Genomic DNA, 15,023 nt, shown 5'->3' with positions numbered 1-15,023 from the left:
GCTGAAGAATCAGATATGGAGTAAGAAGGGGAAAGACGGGGGAGAAAATATATGTAAACGTGTTTAGATGTAGGGGTGCCCATATCAGCGCCATTTAGACGCCAACATGGACGTCCACGTGAATGCCACGTGTCAAAAGATCCTGCCTTATCAGCCTTCACGTTTGCACCCATTTAACGGTGTTAATTATTTTAACAGTTTGGGATTTATTTGAGTAATTTTTTTAGGTAAACTATTAGTTTATTTAGTAAATTACTTGTCAATAATTTTTTTTAATTTTATTTTTAGACTTATCAGATTATCTTAATTTTAACAGAAAATAAAAATTAACTTTTTTTTTATTTTAAGGGTATTTTATTTCTTGTAGAATCTTAAAAAATTATTATAATTAAATATTTTATTTCTTATAAAAATTTAGAAATTATAATAATTAATAAACTAACCTTAATTAACTTAGAAATAATAATTAATTAGTTTTATTTAAATTATGCAAATAATTTGCTATTTTATTTTTGAGATAATAATGTCTTCTTCTTTTTACTATTTAGAACCATTAACTAATTATACTTATTATTTAATTTGATTCATTATCATATTATTTGAGTTTGTCACAATTAATTTTTGAGTTATTATTTTATATTGATATATTTATTTTTTTTTGTTTTTTTTATGAGAATGAGTGTTAATTTAATTAAAAGTGAAAAAAAAAATTAATTTAATTGCTTCAAATAAAAAAGTTAAAAATGAATTTTGATACAAGAAAGTTGGAATTTAATATCATACCACTATTTTTTTTTTTTTAATAAATAGCACTCGAGACACAAATCGAATATATAAAAATGTTATGTCATATAAATTAAATGTTATTGACACATTATATTATACTTTATACTAAAATTATTTGTAACAATTGTAAATCATAATAAATGCTGCAAAGTTAAGACCAACATGGTTTTTTGCTTGGCTGAGCCGGGGAGGTTTTCTCACCGTCGCCTGAGGTCTTCTCACCACTGCCTATGAGTTAAAGTTTCGTGCCCGGCTCCCAACATGTTCCGATAAATTAGCTATCGCCAGAAAAGGTTTTAGTGAGGGAGAGTAGAAAGAACATAATTATGTCGATTCCATGATCCATCTTAGTTGCCATATCCAAGAGTACCCCATGCCTAACGCACAATACGTCGATATCAACATAAGGGGCAGGAAAGGAAGCTTACCACCAAATATATGAGGATGTAAAAACTGAGCATATATCTCGATAACTAAAAGACCAAATACGTAGCTCTTTCTAATCCATCCAATATCAAACCGGAGTCTTTCATACTTGACTCCCACATTTTCCTCATTCGATTCCCATTCAGCACTTTTTTTCTTGGTATTCACTTTACTAGCTGCGTCCCTACTGTATTGTGCAGAAAATCCAAGCCATGTTACAATGGGATGTAAGAGCAACAATAGCACTTTAACTGGATATTCTTGGGCTTCATATAGAAGTGGGAATAGCGAGTAACAAGACACTGCACGTGATAACACAATCATAAATAGTATTAGAACATGAATGGATGCCAAGAAATCAAGGGATGACAGTTTAAAAAGTTACAAAATTTACTTCCTTTTTTTCTGGTTTTAGGCTTGGTTAGAGCTAAAGAAGAAACCAAACAATGCACTAGTATAAGCTTAACAAATTTGGGAAGGACAAAAAAAAAAAAAAAAGAAAGAGAAAAAGGACCTATAGATATAAGGACATTAAAAAGGAAGAGATGGCGGCATGGTCCACAAACTCTTGGAGAACATGCATAGGCCAGGCTCAATAGCATTTACGCATATGATAATAGCATATTCCAAACAACCCAACCAAATCATCATTCCAAGGAGATGTAAGAGAAGGAAGAAGCATACCGATAGAAAGTAAGAAGTAATGTTTTGCATCCTCCAAAGTTTGTACTGCAACAATAGCTAGAGGGATGACAAAATGGAGGGATGCTTTCTCATGAACATGCCATCCAAATAGAAAACCACATGTGTAAGCATAAGCCACCCATCTAGCAACCAGTCCCGGTCGGGGATTCCTCCAGGCTTTAACAAGACAAGGAGATAAAGCCAGTAGGACAATCATGAAGTTTGTGGGGGGAGTGATCTGTCATTATGTCAATTTAAATAAGCAAATCAAGCTTTGGCAGCACAATAAATTTGGATAAGAAAAGGAAAGTGTCAATTCAATCCTACAAGAAGAAAAAAAAGAAAAAGAAACAATTTAACCCATTATCCAAGAAAGTTCATCAAGTCACTGCATGCTATAAAGGCATTGCCGAAATAGAAAAACTAAAAGTGAAACTGCTACAATTAACAGCCATGGTGCTGATTTCTTAGAATTGAGAAAAGTCAACCAGTTAAATAATCTTATGACTCAACCCTTTACCTGGACTAAGCATCAAATACCGTGTACTTACATGCATCCATGTCCATCTTAGTCAAGTTCACAGGAGAGAATTTACCTTCGGGAGTACAGCAAAAGGTGAAGAATCCCCAACTAGTCCGCCACTGAATGAAGCAGTTGGAGTCTGAATATTGAAGCCGAGTTTTCTAAACAAGAAGGCCAGCCCTTTGTCAAGTACAATATAGAAAACCCAAAAGTTTGGCGCCCAATATGCATGGCACAATCCCCTGCCAAAAGGAAACAAGCGGCGAATGACTTGTTGCATCTGCAAGCCATGAAATGAATATTAATGCACTAAAAACCATACAATTTAATAAATGTTTTTTAAATTAATTGGCATTTGGGGAAATCTGAAATTTCTTTAAAAGGCTGTCCACCATTTGGTCTTGCATCCAAGAGAGACGGAGAAGCCTATACTGTTTTAGTGAGTGTTACTACAATTACACATATACATGTCCACAAAAATTTTAAAAAAGAAAAAAGGAAAAGAAAGTAAAGGTTTATACACAACAATTGCTTTAAATTGATTCATGGAATTGAAACTATATATTCTGTTGCCAGAGGAAGGACAGAACACAGACCTAACACCCCGACTTGAGAAACAAGTCAATGGTCAACCCAGATTCTTTTCTTTAAAATATGAATCAGTATGATGCCAAAGTTAGCCAGAGGCTTTTCTATTCTTGAAGACAAGAAAATTGATCATTCAAATAAAAGATTTCACTTACAAACTTCATAAACAAACATGAATAAGATCTCATAATTTGCTAAATTTCAAAACTAGTTACTTTCAAGGTTCAAAGCTCCTGGAATCTTTCTTAGGCAAACAAGAACTACACTGCATAGTGATTACTAATTAAATCTCCTTTTTCGTTCTCTACTGCTAGAATTTGCTTATACTTACAGATCAATTTGATTACAGTGGTTTAATTTTCCAAATTTTGGAAATAATCACTTATTCAGTACACCCATATGCATCACTACAAACCCAAAAAGCGCCCTAGTTTACCAGTAGTAAACAGTATGAAACACATTTAATGAAGAAAACATGTTTAAAATCACTTGAACTGCCATCTCCATGCAAATATCTGTCTAGATAAAAAGAAAGGGCAGCAAGAAGCTCCACTCTCATGACTAAGAAGCAGAAGATAAAACTTAGAAAACTGTTTGATCTCACAGACCAATAATTGAAATGTATAAGCTCACTTACCTGGCCATGGTAGATAAATGGCCCATATGATGCAGCAAAAACTGATAAAACCACTGCACCCATAATCGAAAGCCGCCAGAAACCCTTAACCAGTCCACCCCAACAATAATGCCTCAACAAATACACAAAATAAACTGGAGCAGCAACAGCAAACAAATGCTTGAAACAAAGCAAGACCGCAAAAAGAAACCCGCCCATCAAATCCCTCCCTTCCTGCAAATACGAAATTGACAGCAACAAAAACCCTAGCAAAAATCCATTATACTGAAAATGGATATGATCCACAATCATAAGCCCCGGACACCAAATAACCAATATGCATATCAAATTTCGCCTCGCAGAATCCAAGCCCGGAGTCAATCTATAGACCCCATATAAAAGACACAGATCAGATACAACCACGGAAATTCTCTGAAAATAGATAACTGAATTTGAACTATAGTTGAGACCTTTCTGGAGATCGACGATCTGAGGATCGACAAGATGAGCAAAAATGGAAAGCAAACGCTCAAAATATGCAAAGAAAGGAGGGTAATCGAGGGTCCATGGACTGGTCTCGTCGAAGTACCATTGATCGAGAGGGAGAGAATGAGTGAGAGCCAGCCAGTGACGATGGACCTCGAAATCTGTGCTGCGGTATGATGGGATCAATAGGAGCTTCAACGTTGTGGCTATGGCAAAAAACCAGAGGAGTTGCCGCTTGTTGCTTGATATGGCTTCTTTGTTTTCCATGGGGGAAGAACCAGAGGAGCTGCACCCTTAGATTCTAAATGCTTTTTCCATTTTCTTCATCCTGTAAACTTCACCGACGCCTTAAAATGGTGGATTGTGCCAAAAAATTTAAAAATAATTTATAAGCTGAAATTTGGTTCAAGTGATTAAAAAAAATTATTTAATAATTTATTTGAAAATGTATTATAATATTATTTTTATCATCAAATAATATTTTAATTATTTTAATTTTAAGTAAAAATGTTCTTTAAGATTAATTTTAATTATCTTGCTCTAATTTAAGGTTAATAAGTGATTAATATTATACATATAACTTTTATATAAATAAAAGAAATTTTCAAAATAATAATAATATGATTAAATACTAATGATATAGTTAGCAAATTATAGGTGGATCAAAGAATGTAGGATCACAAGCAACCGGCAACTTGTTTAAAATTAGGCTAAAATATTAATTTAGTTTAGTTCTCGTACTACTTCAACATATTTTAACCGAATCGATGTATATATATATTTTTATTATTTTGGTCATTGTATTTTTTAAAAAAAATTATTTTAGTATCTTATAGTTAACAGTACTGTAAAGTTACCATGTAAATTCAAGTTGATTATATTACACATTTTGAGTGACTCGATATCCGTGTCAATTTTACATATATAATTAAATTTTTTTAATTTATATACTATAAGTCGATTTAATTAAAAAACTGGTTCATTCATTTTAATTTAAAAGTTCTAAATTTTTTATTTTGCCATTTTTTTTCTCCTCACACTCTCGTTAGAGTAACGTTCGTCGCTCTCATTTTAATGGTTTATTCTTTAGAAAATTACAACACTTGTATTGAAGTTATCCACGAGAATCAACAAAAGCGAGAAGAGAACAAAATAATGAATTTGAAAATTTGAAATTTTACGGTTAAAATTAGTGAATTAATTTAATTTTTTTATAAATTTATTTTTTTAATTGAGTCTATTTATATTATAAAAAATAAAAAATTTATATCAGATGTCACATTATTAAATATGTAATATTTGATATGTATACAATTGATTCGGAATCACCAAGTGGTCAATATCAATTTATATGGTAATTTTACTAATTAACTTAACGTTAAAAAAAAAATTACTGTTTTTTTTTAAATAAACAGATAAAAATAGTAGAAAAATATAAGGATTAATTTAAATATTTAAAAATAATATAATTACAAAATTAATATTTTTGGGAATTAAAATTTCTTAAATCTGCGAGTGACATTTTGGGGGTCCCGAAACAATTTCCAGTCGTTATTAACGTAGAAAGTCTTCAAAACCCCACGCTCTCATCATGTTGCATATATCACCACAAGGTCATCATCTTCGATCGTCTCTCTCTCTCTCTCTCTCTCTCTCTGCGCCATTATAAACTTTAAATTTCCAAAAATTCCCCCAACCAAACCCTAGATTTTCTCACGCAAATATCAATTAATTTTCCCGAGAAACTCTTAATCCAATCTTAGTTCTCCAAATTCCTGCTCCGCTCCCACCTTAAATCTCTCCGATTATCACCGACACCGAACCCTAGATCCCCAAAAGAATCCAACGCCTAAAACTCCGAAATTCCCCTCAAAGATTTCAATCTGAGGGACATGGGTAAAATTTTACGGGAAACCTCGAGACCCTCCTCCTCTCACGCATCATCTTCCTCGTCCTCTCCTCAGACGACGACATCGACGTCTATCACGGAGACCGTGAACGGGTCTCACCAGTTTAAGATCACCGGGTACTCTTTGTCTAAAGGTTTAGGTGTAGGGAAATATATGGCTTCCGACGTTTTTATGGTCGGTGGGTACCGCTGGGCGATTTACTTTTACCCAGACGGGAAGAGCGTGGAGGACAATGCCGCGTATGTTTCGCTTTTTATTGCGCTGGCCAGCGAGGGTACCGACGTGCGGGCGTTGTTTGAGCTAACGTTGTTGGATCAGAGCGGGAAAGAAAGGCACAAGGTGCATAGCCATTTCGGAAGAACACTTGAGAGCGGGCCTTACACGCTTAAGTATCGTGGTAGTATGTGGTGAGGATTCTCGATTTTCATGGTATTTGATCTGTTTGTTTCATTGCGTTTCTCGAGTTTTCCCCCTTAATGGTGGGTAGGTGGAATTTTAATACTGGTGTCAAAATCGTGGGATGATTTGCTAAATACTTTTTAATATAGTTAAGAAACGTGAAGTATCAGGTCCCTTCAGAAATGTAAAAGAAAAAGGTAAAATTGGCAAAACATTTAAGCTCCGGGCTTCTATAAAAATATATACATATATATAAATATATTGATAGAATCTATAAGAATATCTTTTATTTTTAAGGTTTGGGAGATAGAGATAGGTGATACTGATTGCAATTAATTTATAATGGTATAAGTTGTGGATGTGTTAACGACTGCTAAAGTTCTCCCTATATTTGGATGGTCTTTTGAGCTTTTTTAAATTTTTGGGAAAGGTTTATCTTTCAGACACCAGTTTGCGACATTTTGGTTTGGGAACGATTTAAATCCTTGCAATTGCAGTTCTCGTCGGTCTAAGCTGTAACCCTTGGCAGGGCAATCATCTTTTGACATTTTTTTCTTAAATTTTAATTGTGTTGCAACTGTTGTCTCTCACTTTTCTAAGACTTTATTTTCTAGACCTTATGCTTTGCAGCATCTTGCAGTTTTTCTCTTGAATGATATGCACAGAGCTGAGAAAAATTTTCTAGTTTATTATCTAATTTTATTTCAAAACTAAGACATTTTTCTGAGGAAATTTTGTCCCAATTGGCTCTCTTTAGTGGGTAGTAAACAATCATGAAGTATTTGGTTTCCTCATGTATCCATTTCCGGCATTGTGATGCATGTGTTTTTTTTTTTTATTCTCTTTTTGGGGTGTATTTATGGGTTTGATTTGAGAATTTGGTCCCGTGAAAATATAATGTTTTAAGGAAGTTTTCTTTTGCAAAAACTCTCGAGTTTGGTGCTTGCAGGACGGAAATTGAGATTATTTATTTATTTATTATTTTGTTTTCATATTGTTGGATGCACTAGTGAAGAAGAGACTGAAAATGCTAGCTAATATATTCTCAAGTACTTGGCTGTGTTTTAGAGAAGCTCAGTGGTTTAAGTTTATCCAAAGGAAGGTTTTATACTATTTGTTTATATTGCTGGACGAAATTTGTTTTATTGTAATTCTAAAGGTAAAAATCTAGGCTTCTACGTGCTGTTTCTGTTCATTCATATTTTGTTTATCAATATTCTATATCATGTTATGATATGTAGTTTCTGTGCTGTAATCCAGTTAAGCTCTCTGCAATTTCTCAATGAAATTGCTTGTTGTGATCAGCCATAAAGTACAGTTAAGTAGAACTAACTGGTTACTTGATGGATGCTGTAGGGGATACAAGCGATTCTTTAAAAGGTCTCTTTTAGAGACATCGGACTATCTCAAAGATGATTGCTTGTCGGTTCACTGCAGTGTTGGTGTTGTCAAGTCACACACAGAGGGGCCGAAGATCTACTCCATATCAGTCCCTCCTTCTAACCTAGGTCAGGATTTTGGTAAAATGTTAGAAAGTGGGAAAGGAATTGATGTAAGTTTTGAAGTTGATGGGGAAGTCTTTGCTGCCCACAAATTGGTCCTTGCTGCGCGGTCACCTGTATTCAGGGCTCAACTTTTTGGTCCAATGAAGGATCATAATACTCACTGTATAAAAGTTGAAGATGTGGAGCCTCCAGTTTTCAAGGTTCAATACTCAATTTGCTTTTTGCCCTCTAATTTTGTCGGCCAATTTGTACTGGTTATTATATCATGGAATCTTTGCAAATTATCACCCACCCACACGTGCTTCGTCTATATACATGCTGCAAAACTACTTGAGATGGTATTGAAAATTGTAATATTTTGTTTATATAGAAAATGTAATAAATCAGTCATGGTTACTGCTCCAGAATTTTTTCTTTTATCAATTGATCAAGGATTGTGCCTTCATGATATATTGTTCATAATCTCTTTTTTCTTGGGGCTGATAATATTGGGCAATGCTTGTATTTTCCAATTTAGGTTTAAAACCGTGACTTTGGTCTAACAATATTCTAAATGTTTATTTAAATCTGAAGAAAATTATTTTAAGTTAAAGAAAACTTAAAATCTAAATTAACTCCATGAAGTGCATACTTGAAGAATTCTTAGTGATTGTTGCACTCTGAAAAGCATGAGGTGAATACGGTGAATTTGCGTCTGACAGTTGTGCTGGTAAGATGAAATTCCTGCCCCCTTGCCTGGGGAATTTTGGACCTTCGCATGGTCATAGGAAAAGATCTGCACTTTTAAGGTACATGACCAACTGATTGTAGCTTCTAGCTACTTGAGAGATTGTCTTGAATGTTGGTGCTAGTAGCATTTTCCCAGATGTAGCCCTTATATATATGTTTTGTTGAAGTATAATTTTTTTAAGGTGTCCTTCAATTTCCATGCTTATTTGTTGAGTGGATTGCACTTTATAAGAACAGTAACTTCACACAATACAAATATTACTTACATATTTTTTTGGCCATACTTTTTGGGACTTACAGGCTTTGCTTCATTTTTTGTACTGGGATTCTCTTCCTGATCTGCAAGAGCTCACTGGTTTGAATTCAAAGTGGGCTTCTACTTTGATGTCTCAGCATCTTCTTGCGGCGGCAGATAGATATGGTCTAGATAGGCTCAGATTGCTATGTGAGGCCAATCTTTGTGAGGATGTTGCCATTAACACTGTGGCCACAACATTGGCCTTAGCGGAGCAACATCACTGTTTCCAGCTGAAAACTGTGTGTCTCAAATTTGTTGCGATGCCGGAAAATCTAAGAGGTATCAGTTCAAGTGCCATTTTCATATTTAGCCTTCTAACAATCTTTCATGGATTTGTATATGTTGAAAAAAGTTGTTTGTAGACATTAAGAATATGCATAAGGATAACTGACAATCTGATTCTTATATTTCTGTGAATTTTATCTGGTGTAATATGCCAGCTTAGGGGTCATTCAGTATCTGAAAATCTTGTAAGTTCATTTTTAGTTCTTTTGTGATGAAAATTTATGTCAATTGTGATGATTAATTGGGTCACGTGTCGAAAGCATGTAACCATTTATTTGTCTTGCAAAATGTCAGTACAATTGGATGGGTTGTTAAAGCATTCCATTGATGAGATTAAGTTGCATTTTATATGTTCGATTTGGCTCATGATTGTTTCTTTTATTAAATGGCTTCTTTTAAATGATAGTTTGGGTTCAAACCTATAATTGCTAAGCTGTTGACTGTATTGGCAATCTATGCATAATGAGGGTCTTGTAAATAGGATGTTATGATGGATGAGTATGTACTTTGATGGCTTTATGGTAATGCTTCTTGTTTTGTGCCAGCCGTGATGCAAACAGATGGTTTCGAGTATTTAAAAGAAAGTTGCCCTTCTGTCCTGACTGAGCTCTTAGATTACGTGGCTAGAGTTAGCGAGCACTCTGTAGTCGTAAGCAGATACGGGAATGAAGCAATTCTCGATGGCAGTGACGCGAATGGTAGACGGGTGAAGCAACGGCTATAGTGAGAGCCATTCTCTGTTGCACTTCCCCTTCTGTATTCCAAAGATCTTTAACAAAAATATAGAACAGTTTGTTTGTGATAGATGTAAATTTAGTTAATTGTTGTCTGTGCCTCCCTCCACAATTGGTTTTTCTTTGTAATGTTTTAGTTTTGTTTTGTTTTTTTTTTTATTCCTTTTGGTATTTCATCTTTTTAGTTGTGCCTCTTGATGTGCTTTTCAGCTCTAGGAAATGTATTTTTTTTTTCTTTTTTTGGGTAGAAGTCATCAGCAGCTAATGTTGAATAACAAATATGAGTTTGCTGGAGGTGTTAAATTTTTTTCACCTCAATGTCCATTTGAATTATATATTATTTGTTCCAAAATTCTTGGTTTGAAATATTGTGTTTTATATATTTTGTATGTATGTACATACATATATATATGACAGACAGCACATGAATATAAAATATGAATATATATATGTATGTATATATCATAGTATGAATATGAATGTATTTGTAGAATACATACCATAAAAAAAAAATATATATATATATATCTTCTTCATGTATTTTTTTTTTTAATATATTAGAATTTTGGTTGGATTTGGTATTAAACTAAATATCATTATGGGCTACAGAATTAAATTAAATATACTGAAAATTGAAAAATTATTATAATTTTAAAATTAATCAATGTTTTACGTATTTAATTATATTAAATATTTGTATGTTAAATAATTTAAAAATTAAAAATTAAATAAAAATCAAATAAAATTCAAACAAAATAAGCTCTGCGTTATCAAGCTTTGACGATTAAATTACTATATTACCCCTCCCTTAAACTCCCCCAAAACCAGTTCAGCGTTCATATCTCGCGCTCTCTCTCTCTTTTCATCTCTCTTCCTGGGCATCGGCTGGTTTTTCTGAACTCCGGCTCGTTACAGTCGATTAGCAGCGCCTCTTTCGAGGTCTCTGGCCCAAGCACCGGTGGCCTATCTGCCTGCGCATTCCCACTCGCTGCTAAGGTATGTTTCTTCTTTCTTTCTTAAAATCATTTCTCTCCTTTCTAATCTGTTCTGGCCTTCTCATAATCGACTATCGTCTTTCGTTAATGTGAGGAATTTTTAGTTTCCGCCCTCTAGTCTATCCTTTCTTTCGATTTATATGCTGTAATTTAGAATCTTGGTTAGTTTGCTTAACAATGAATTCTCTTAGGGTTTATGCATAGGGTTTTCTTTTCCATTTTCGGTGCTTCGTCTATGTTGTTGTGCGATTTATGATCTGCACATTTCTTTTTTTTTTTTGAGTGACCTATTTTTGGCGGGTTTAAAAGAATGTTCAAGACCAAATACTTCACTGATATACCCTAGATTGTTTGAATATAAAGAGAGTTGCTTTGACATATTGTGGATCGGGCATTACGAAGGCTGTATGTTTGTAACTTAGAGGAACTTAGGAAGTAGGAAGAAACTGGGAAGTGACAAATGACGTGATACAATTAGTTCAAAGAAGGGAAAAAATTGTAAATTCATGCATCAGCCTCCACCTTTTAACTTTTTAGTTAACAGCAGTTTTAATTTGTTTAATGAATAGGACTCTCTCCGGAACTTCTCGTGTAGTTGGGTCAATTGTGCGTCACTACAGTTTCAGAAGAGCTGAATAGCTGATCTTTCTCCTTCTCTAGCGCACAAGTACAACCGAGAAATATGGTAACATTATCTTCTTTCGGGTCTTCCTGTCAACTTTGGTTATTTTATGTTGAATTGTAATTTTTCTGAATTTTTCTTGTTTTCCTTTGCATTTCTTAATCTTCCTCCAATCTTTTCATGTGTTTCCCGAAGATGTTCGGTTCAACTTAGGTTACTATCTGCTCCTGATTCTCTAATTGGTTTTGGTTTTGTGGCAGCTGTTCTTTTCGTATTTTAAGGATTTAGTGGGCAGAGAAGTGACTGTTGAGCTGAAGAATGATCTGGCCATAAGGGGAACTCTGCACTCTGTTGATCAGTATCTCAATATCAAGCTCGAGAATACAAGGGTTGTTGATCAGGACAAGTATCCTCACATGGTATACATTTTTCACTTTATCTTGTAGGGTTTTCTTAAATTTTTCGTTGGATCATAATTTCCCTATCATCTCATTGGATTGAATTATTGAATTTTCTTGTTTACATTTTCGGGGGATTCTGGTTGTAGTGCTTATGATGGCATGATGCAATATGATTTGAAAATTTAGGGTTTAGGTTTTATCAGTGCTCTTGAATAAATTATCATAAAAATTTTTCAGTCTATAAATGAGCAGTACGCTTATGTGATGGGTGGTGCTGCTTTGTTTCTTTTGGTCTTTTGATAATGGATTATTACCTGAGGTAACAGAAATTTATCTGCATGTATCCTCATGTTTGTCTTTCTCTTAATACTGACGCACATAAACTGTATGTTTTGCCAATTGATATTTCACTTCCTCAGCTGTGATAATGTTTAACCTTGTATGGAGATGAATAGTTGATAAGGGGAAATGATTGGTACTAGGGTTTCAAAAAGAACATAGATTGTTGTATTTGGCTATTTAGAATCTTTTGGAATGATTCCCCCCCTTAATCAGCACCTTGAATTCCTTGGGCATGAAAATTCATTTTTTGCTTTAATTCATAATAAAACAATTTTCATCGCAGAGATTCAAGGTGGGGTAAAGGGTGGGATTAAACTTACAAGTTATGTTCTAATTTACATTTAAAGAACAATATGGAGATTAGAGGTTGGAATTAGAATTGAACCAAAGACTACCCCATTGCTGTTGATAGAGAATGGATATGGTGCAGGAATCAGGAATCTGTTGTTTGGGATTGTTACATTGTTTAACTGTCACATCGCTTTCTTCAAACATTATCTTTTGATTTTGTTTTTGTTTCACGTTGACATTTTCTTTTGAGTCATCCAAAGGCTGTCTTCTGTTAGAAATGCTTGAAAAGAGAATGTGATTATTTTAGTTGAATTATTTATCTCACTTCTAAACCATCATAATCTTGAGTCAGATTAAATTGGTCTCTTGGGTAGTTGAATTATAGAGTTCTTTTTTTTAATGGTTGATGAGTTTATCTTCTTCCTTTCAGCATTAAGATGTCATGGATTAATAGACAACAATGGGAATCTTTTATCCAAACCTTCAAACCTCATGTTATTTCGGAATTTTTTTTTCTCCTGAAGTCCTAATCTAAAGTGTCATAATTTTCTTCATCACTTAATTTTTTCCTCAACTCTGTGCCTGCACCTCCCATTTGCAGCATGTCATTTATATTGAAATTTTAATCTAGTCTTATTTTGTGGCCGCTATAACTCATTGCTAATAGTGTGATTTATCTTTCAACTTCCCTGTCCTGTATCTCTTCTTTCTATGACTTCTAATAGTCTCTCTTTTTATAAAAAAAACTTTCAACTTCTTGCATTGTCACTCGGATTGGAATAGTGAGAAATAACGCATGTAGATAGTGATTCCTGTTATTCTGGGAACTTTTTGGCAAGTACATAAAATAATCTTATACAGTCTAGTGGGTATTCAGTATGCAGGGTTGATAACTATAGACAGTTACATTTCTTTGTTTTTGAAACTATGCATTGTTATGTTGGATTTGTCCTGCTAATGGGATTCAATTTTTTTTTTGGAGAAGATTACTGTTAAATGGGCATTTCCTAGTATCATGGACAAGTCTCTTTGGCTTTTTATCATCAGTTCAGATTTATAACACCCATTCCGTGATGGTTAGATAGTTGATATTTTGGGCTTTGTTTGTTCATAGTTTTGTTAGCCGGTATTTAGATGGAGTTGTATGGATTATGATGATATTTATATGTCTATAGGTCTTGGGTATATTACGGCAGCTAAAGTTTGTTCAGAATTCTAGACTGGAAATTTTTTTATATAAAAGTTGAACTCTAGATGGCAGTAGTAATGTCAGTTTCTGGCAGCATTTATCAGAGGCTTAAAGATATCAACTTGTCCGGTGCCTTATATTTTTGCTTTTAACTTTTCTCTAGTTCTGGTAGATGTGGTGATTCACCGGTTGTTGCTAATACCTTTTGGCTTGTTTTTGACTGGAAATGTGCCAGTTGAAACTCCACATCAAGTTCTGTTCTTCACCATTCTGTAAGATTGTATTCACGTGAAGATATGGGTTTGATGTGCACCTTGGCAAGTTTGTGTTGTGTTTGCTTTCTTGTCTATGGTTACGCACTGTTGTAAATAAAAAAGTCTCTATATTTGTGTCCTTGACCTTTTCCTGGTCCAGTATCTACTGCATCTTAGATAAATTCTTTCTAACAATAATTTGTGGTAATGGCAGCTTTCAGTGAGGAACTGTTTCATCAGAGGATCTGTGGTGAGATATGTTCAGTTACCTCCTGATGGGGTTGATGTGGAACTGCTTCATGATGCTACGCGAAGAGAAGCTCGGGGTGGGTGAAAGATAGCAAAATTTCAGTTGTAGTGTAATGAACATCCCAATTTGTGCACTTATAATTTGATAGTAGTATATTGACCGAATTGTCTAGCATTTTAATAGTCTATTGAAAGCTGTGTACCTGGTGCCTTGGAGGTTTTGGATTTCTGGTTCTTTCTTTCAAGCTTCTTTTAGCATTACCTGTTTTTACTTTATCTATATGTGATGATTAGTGTAGTTTTTTAAAATATACCCTATGACTTATAAGGCACCTACATGAAGGACTATTTTGGAATGAATTAACCCCACCCTTTCTTGGGAAAGAAACAGAGGGCCATTCATGCTCACAACTAAGGTAAAATTTACATCCTTTTTTTTCCTTTGGTTTTATTTGACATAGATATAGAAACTATTTTTCGCTTGGTATTTATTTTGTAAAACTTATATATTAGAATGTAAACTAAGTGAGAATATATAAAATTGTATTAGGATGAGAATGAAATTCAGGGCATATGGAATTTTGTGGAGATAAAAGTATATGCTTCAATGGATGGAATTTTATTAGTATCTTGTTATTAATGAAAATGTGATTGAATATTAATGTATATTCATTATACATGATAATTCATCTGCAGTATGATTCCAAAAGT

General features: G+C 33.9%; 3 protein-coding genes across 3 annotated transcripts; 2 read left to right on the top strand and 1 right to left on the bottom strand.

Moving 5' to 3' along the window:
- Positions 1-830: 830 nt before the first annotated feature.
- On the bottom strand, positions 831-4,476 carry LOC110815024 (ALG6, ALG8 glycosyltransferase family). Its single transcript, XM_022042646.2, has 4 exons — positions 3,645-4,476; positions 2,493-2,699; positions 1,897-2,134; positions 831-1,514 (listed from the first exon to the last, which is right to left on the bottom strand). The coding sequence occupies exons 1-4, from the start codon at positions 4,374-4,376 to the stop codon at positions 1,111-1,113; spliced, it is 1,581 nt and encodes a 526-aa protein (XP_021898338.2). The 5' UTR covers positions 4,377-4,476; the 3' UTR covers positions 831-1,110.
- A 1,216-nt stretch (positions 4,477-5,692) lies between these two features.
- LOC110814988 (BTB/POZ and MATH domain-containing protein 2-like) lies at positions 5,693-10,335 on the top strand. Its single transcript, XM_022042604.2, has 4 exons — positions 5,693-6,426; positions 7,775-8,123; positions 8,953-9,229; positions 9,781-10,335. The coding sequence occupies exons 1-4, from the start codon at positions 6,002-6,004 to the stop codon at positions 9,957-9,959; spliced, it is 1,230 nt and encodes a 409-aa protein (XP_021898296.1). The 5' UTR covers positions 5,693-6,001; the 3' UTR covers positions 9,960-10,335.
- A 470-nt stretch (positions 10,336-10,805) lies between these two features.
- Positions 10,806-14,533, top strand: LSM2 (Small nuclear ribonucleoprotein family protein). The gene is made up of 4 exons (XM_022042605.2): positions 10,806-10,965; positions 11,534-11,649; positions 11,847-12,005; positions 14,278-14,533. The coding sequence occupies exons 2-4, from the start codon at positions 11,647-11,649 to the stop codon at positions 14,395-14,397; spliced, it is 282 nt and encodes a 93-aa protein (XP_021898297.1). The 5' UTR covers positions 10,806-10,965; positions 11,534-11,646; the 3' UTR covers positions 14,398-14,533.
- Positions 14,534-15,023: the final 490 nt, after the last annotated feature.

This window comes from Carica papaya, chromosome 3, assembly GCF_054855325.1.
Source record: "Carica papaya isolate Zhongbai chromosome 3, ASM5485532v1, whole genome shotgun sequence".
NCBI lineage: Eukaryota > Viridiplantae > Streptophyta > Magnoliopsida > Brassicales > Caricaceae > Carica > Carica papaya.
This window is presented reverse-complemented; position numbering and strand designations above follow the sequence as displayed.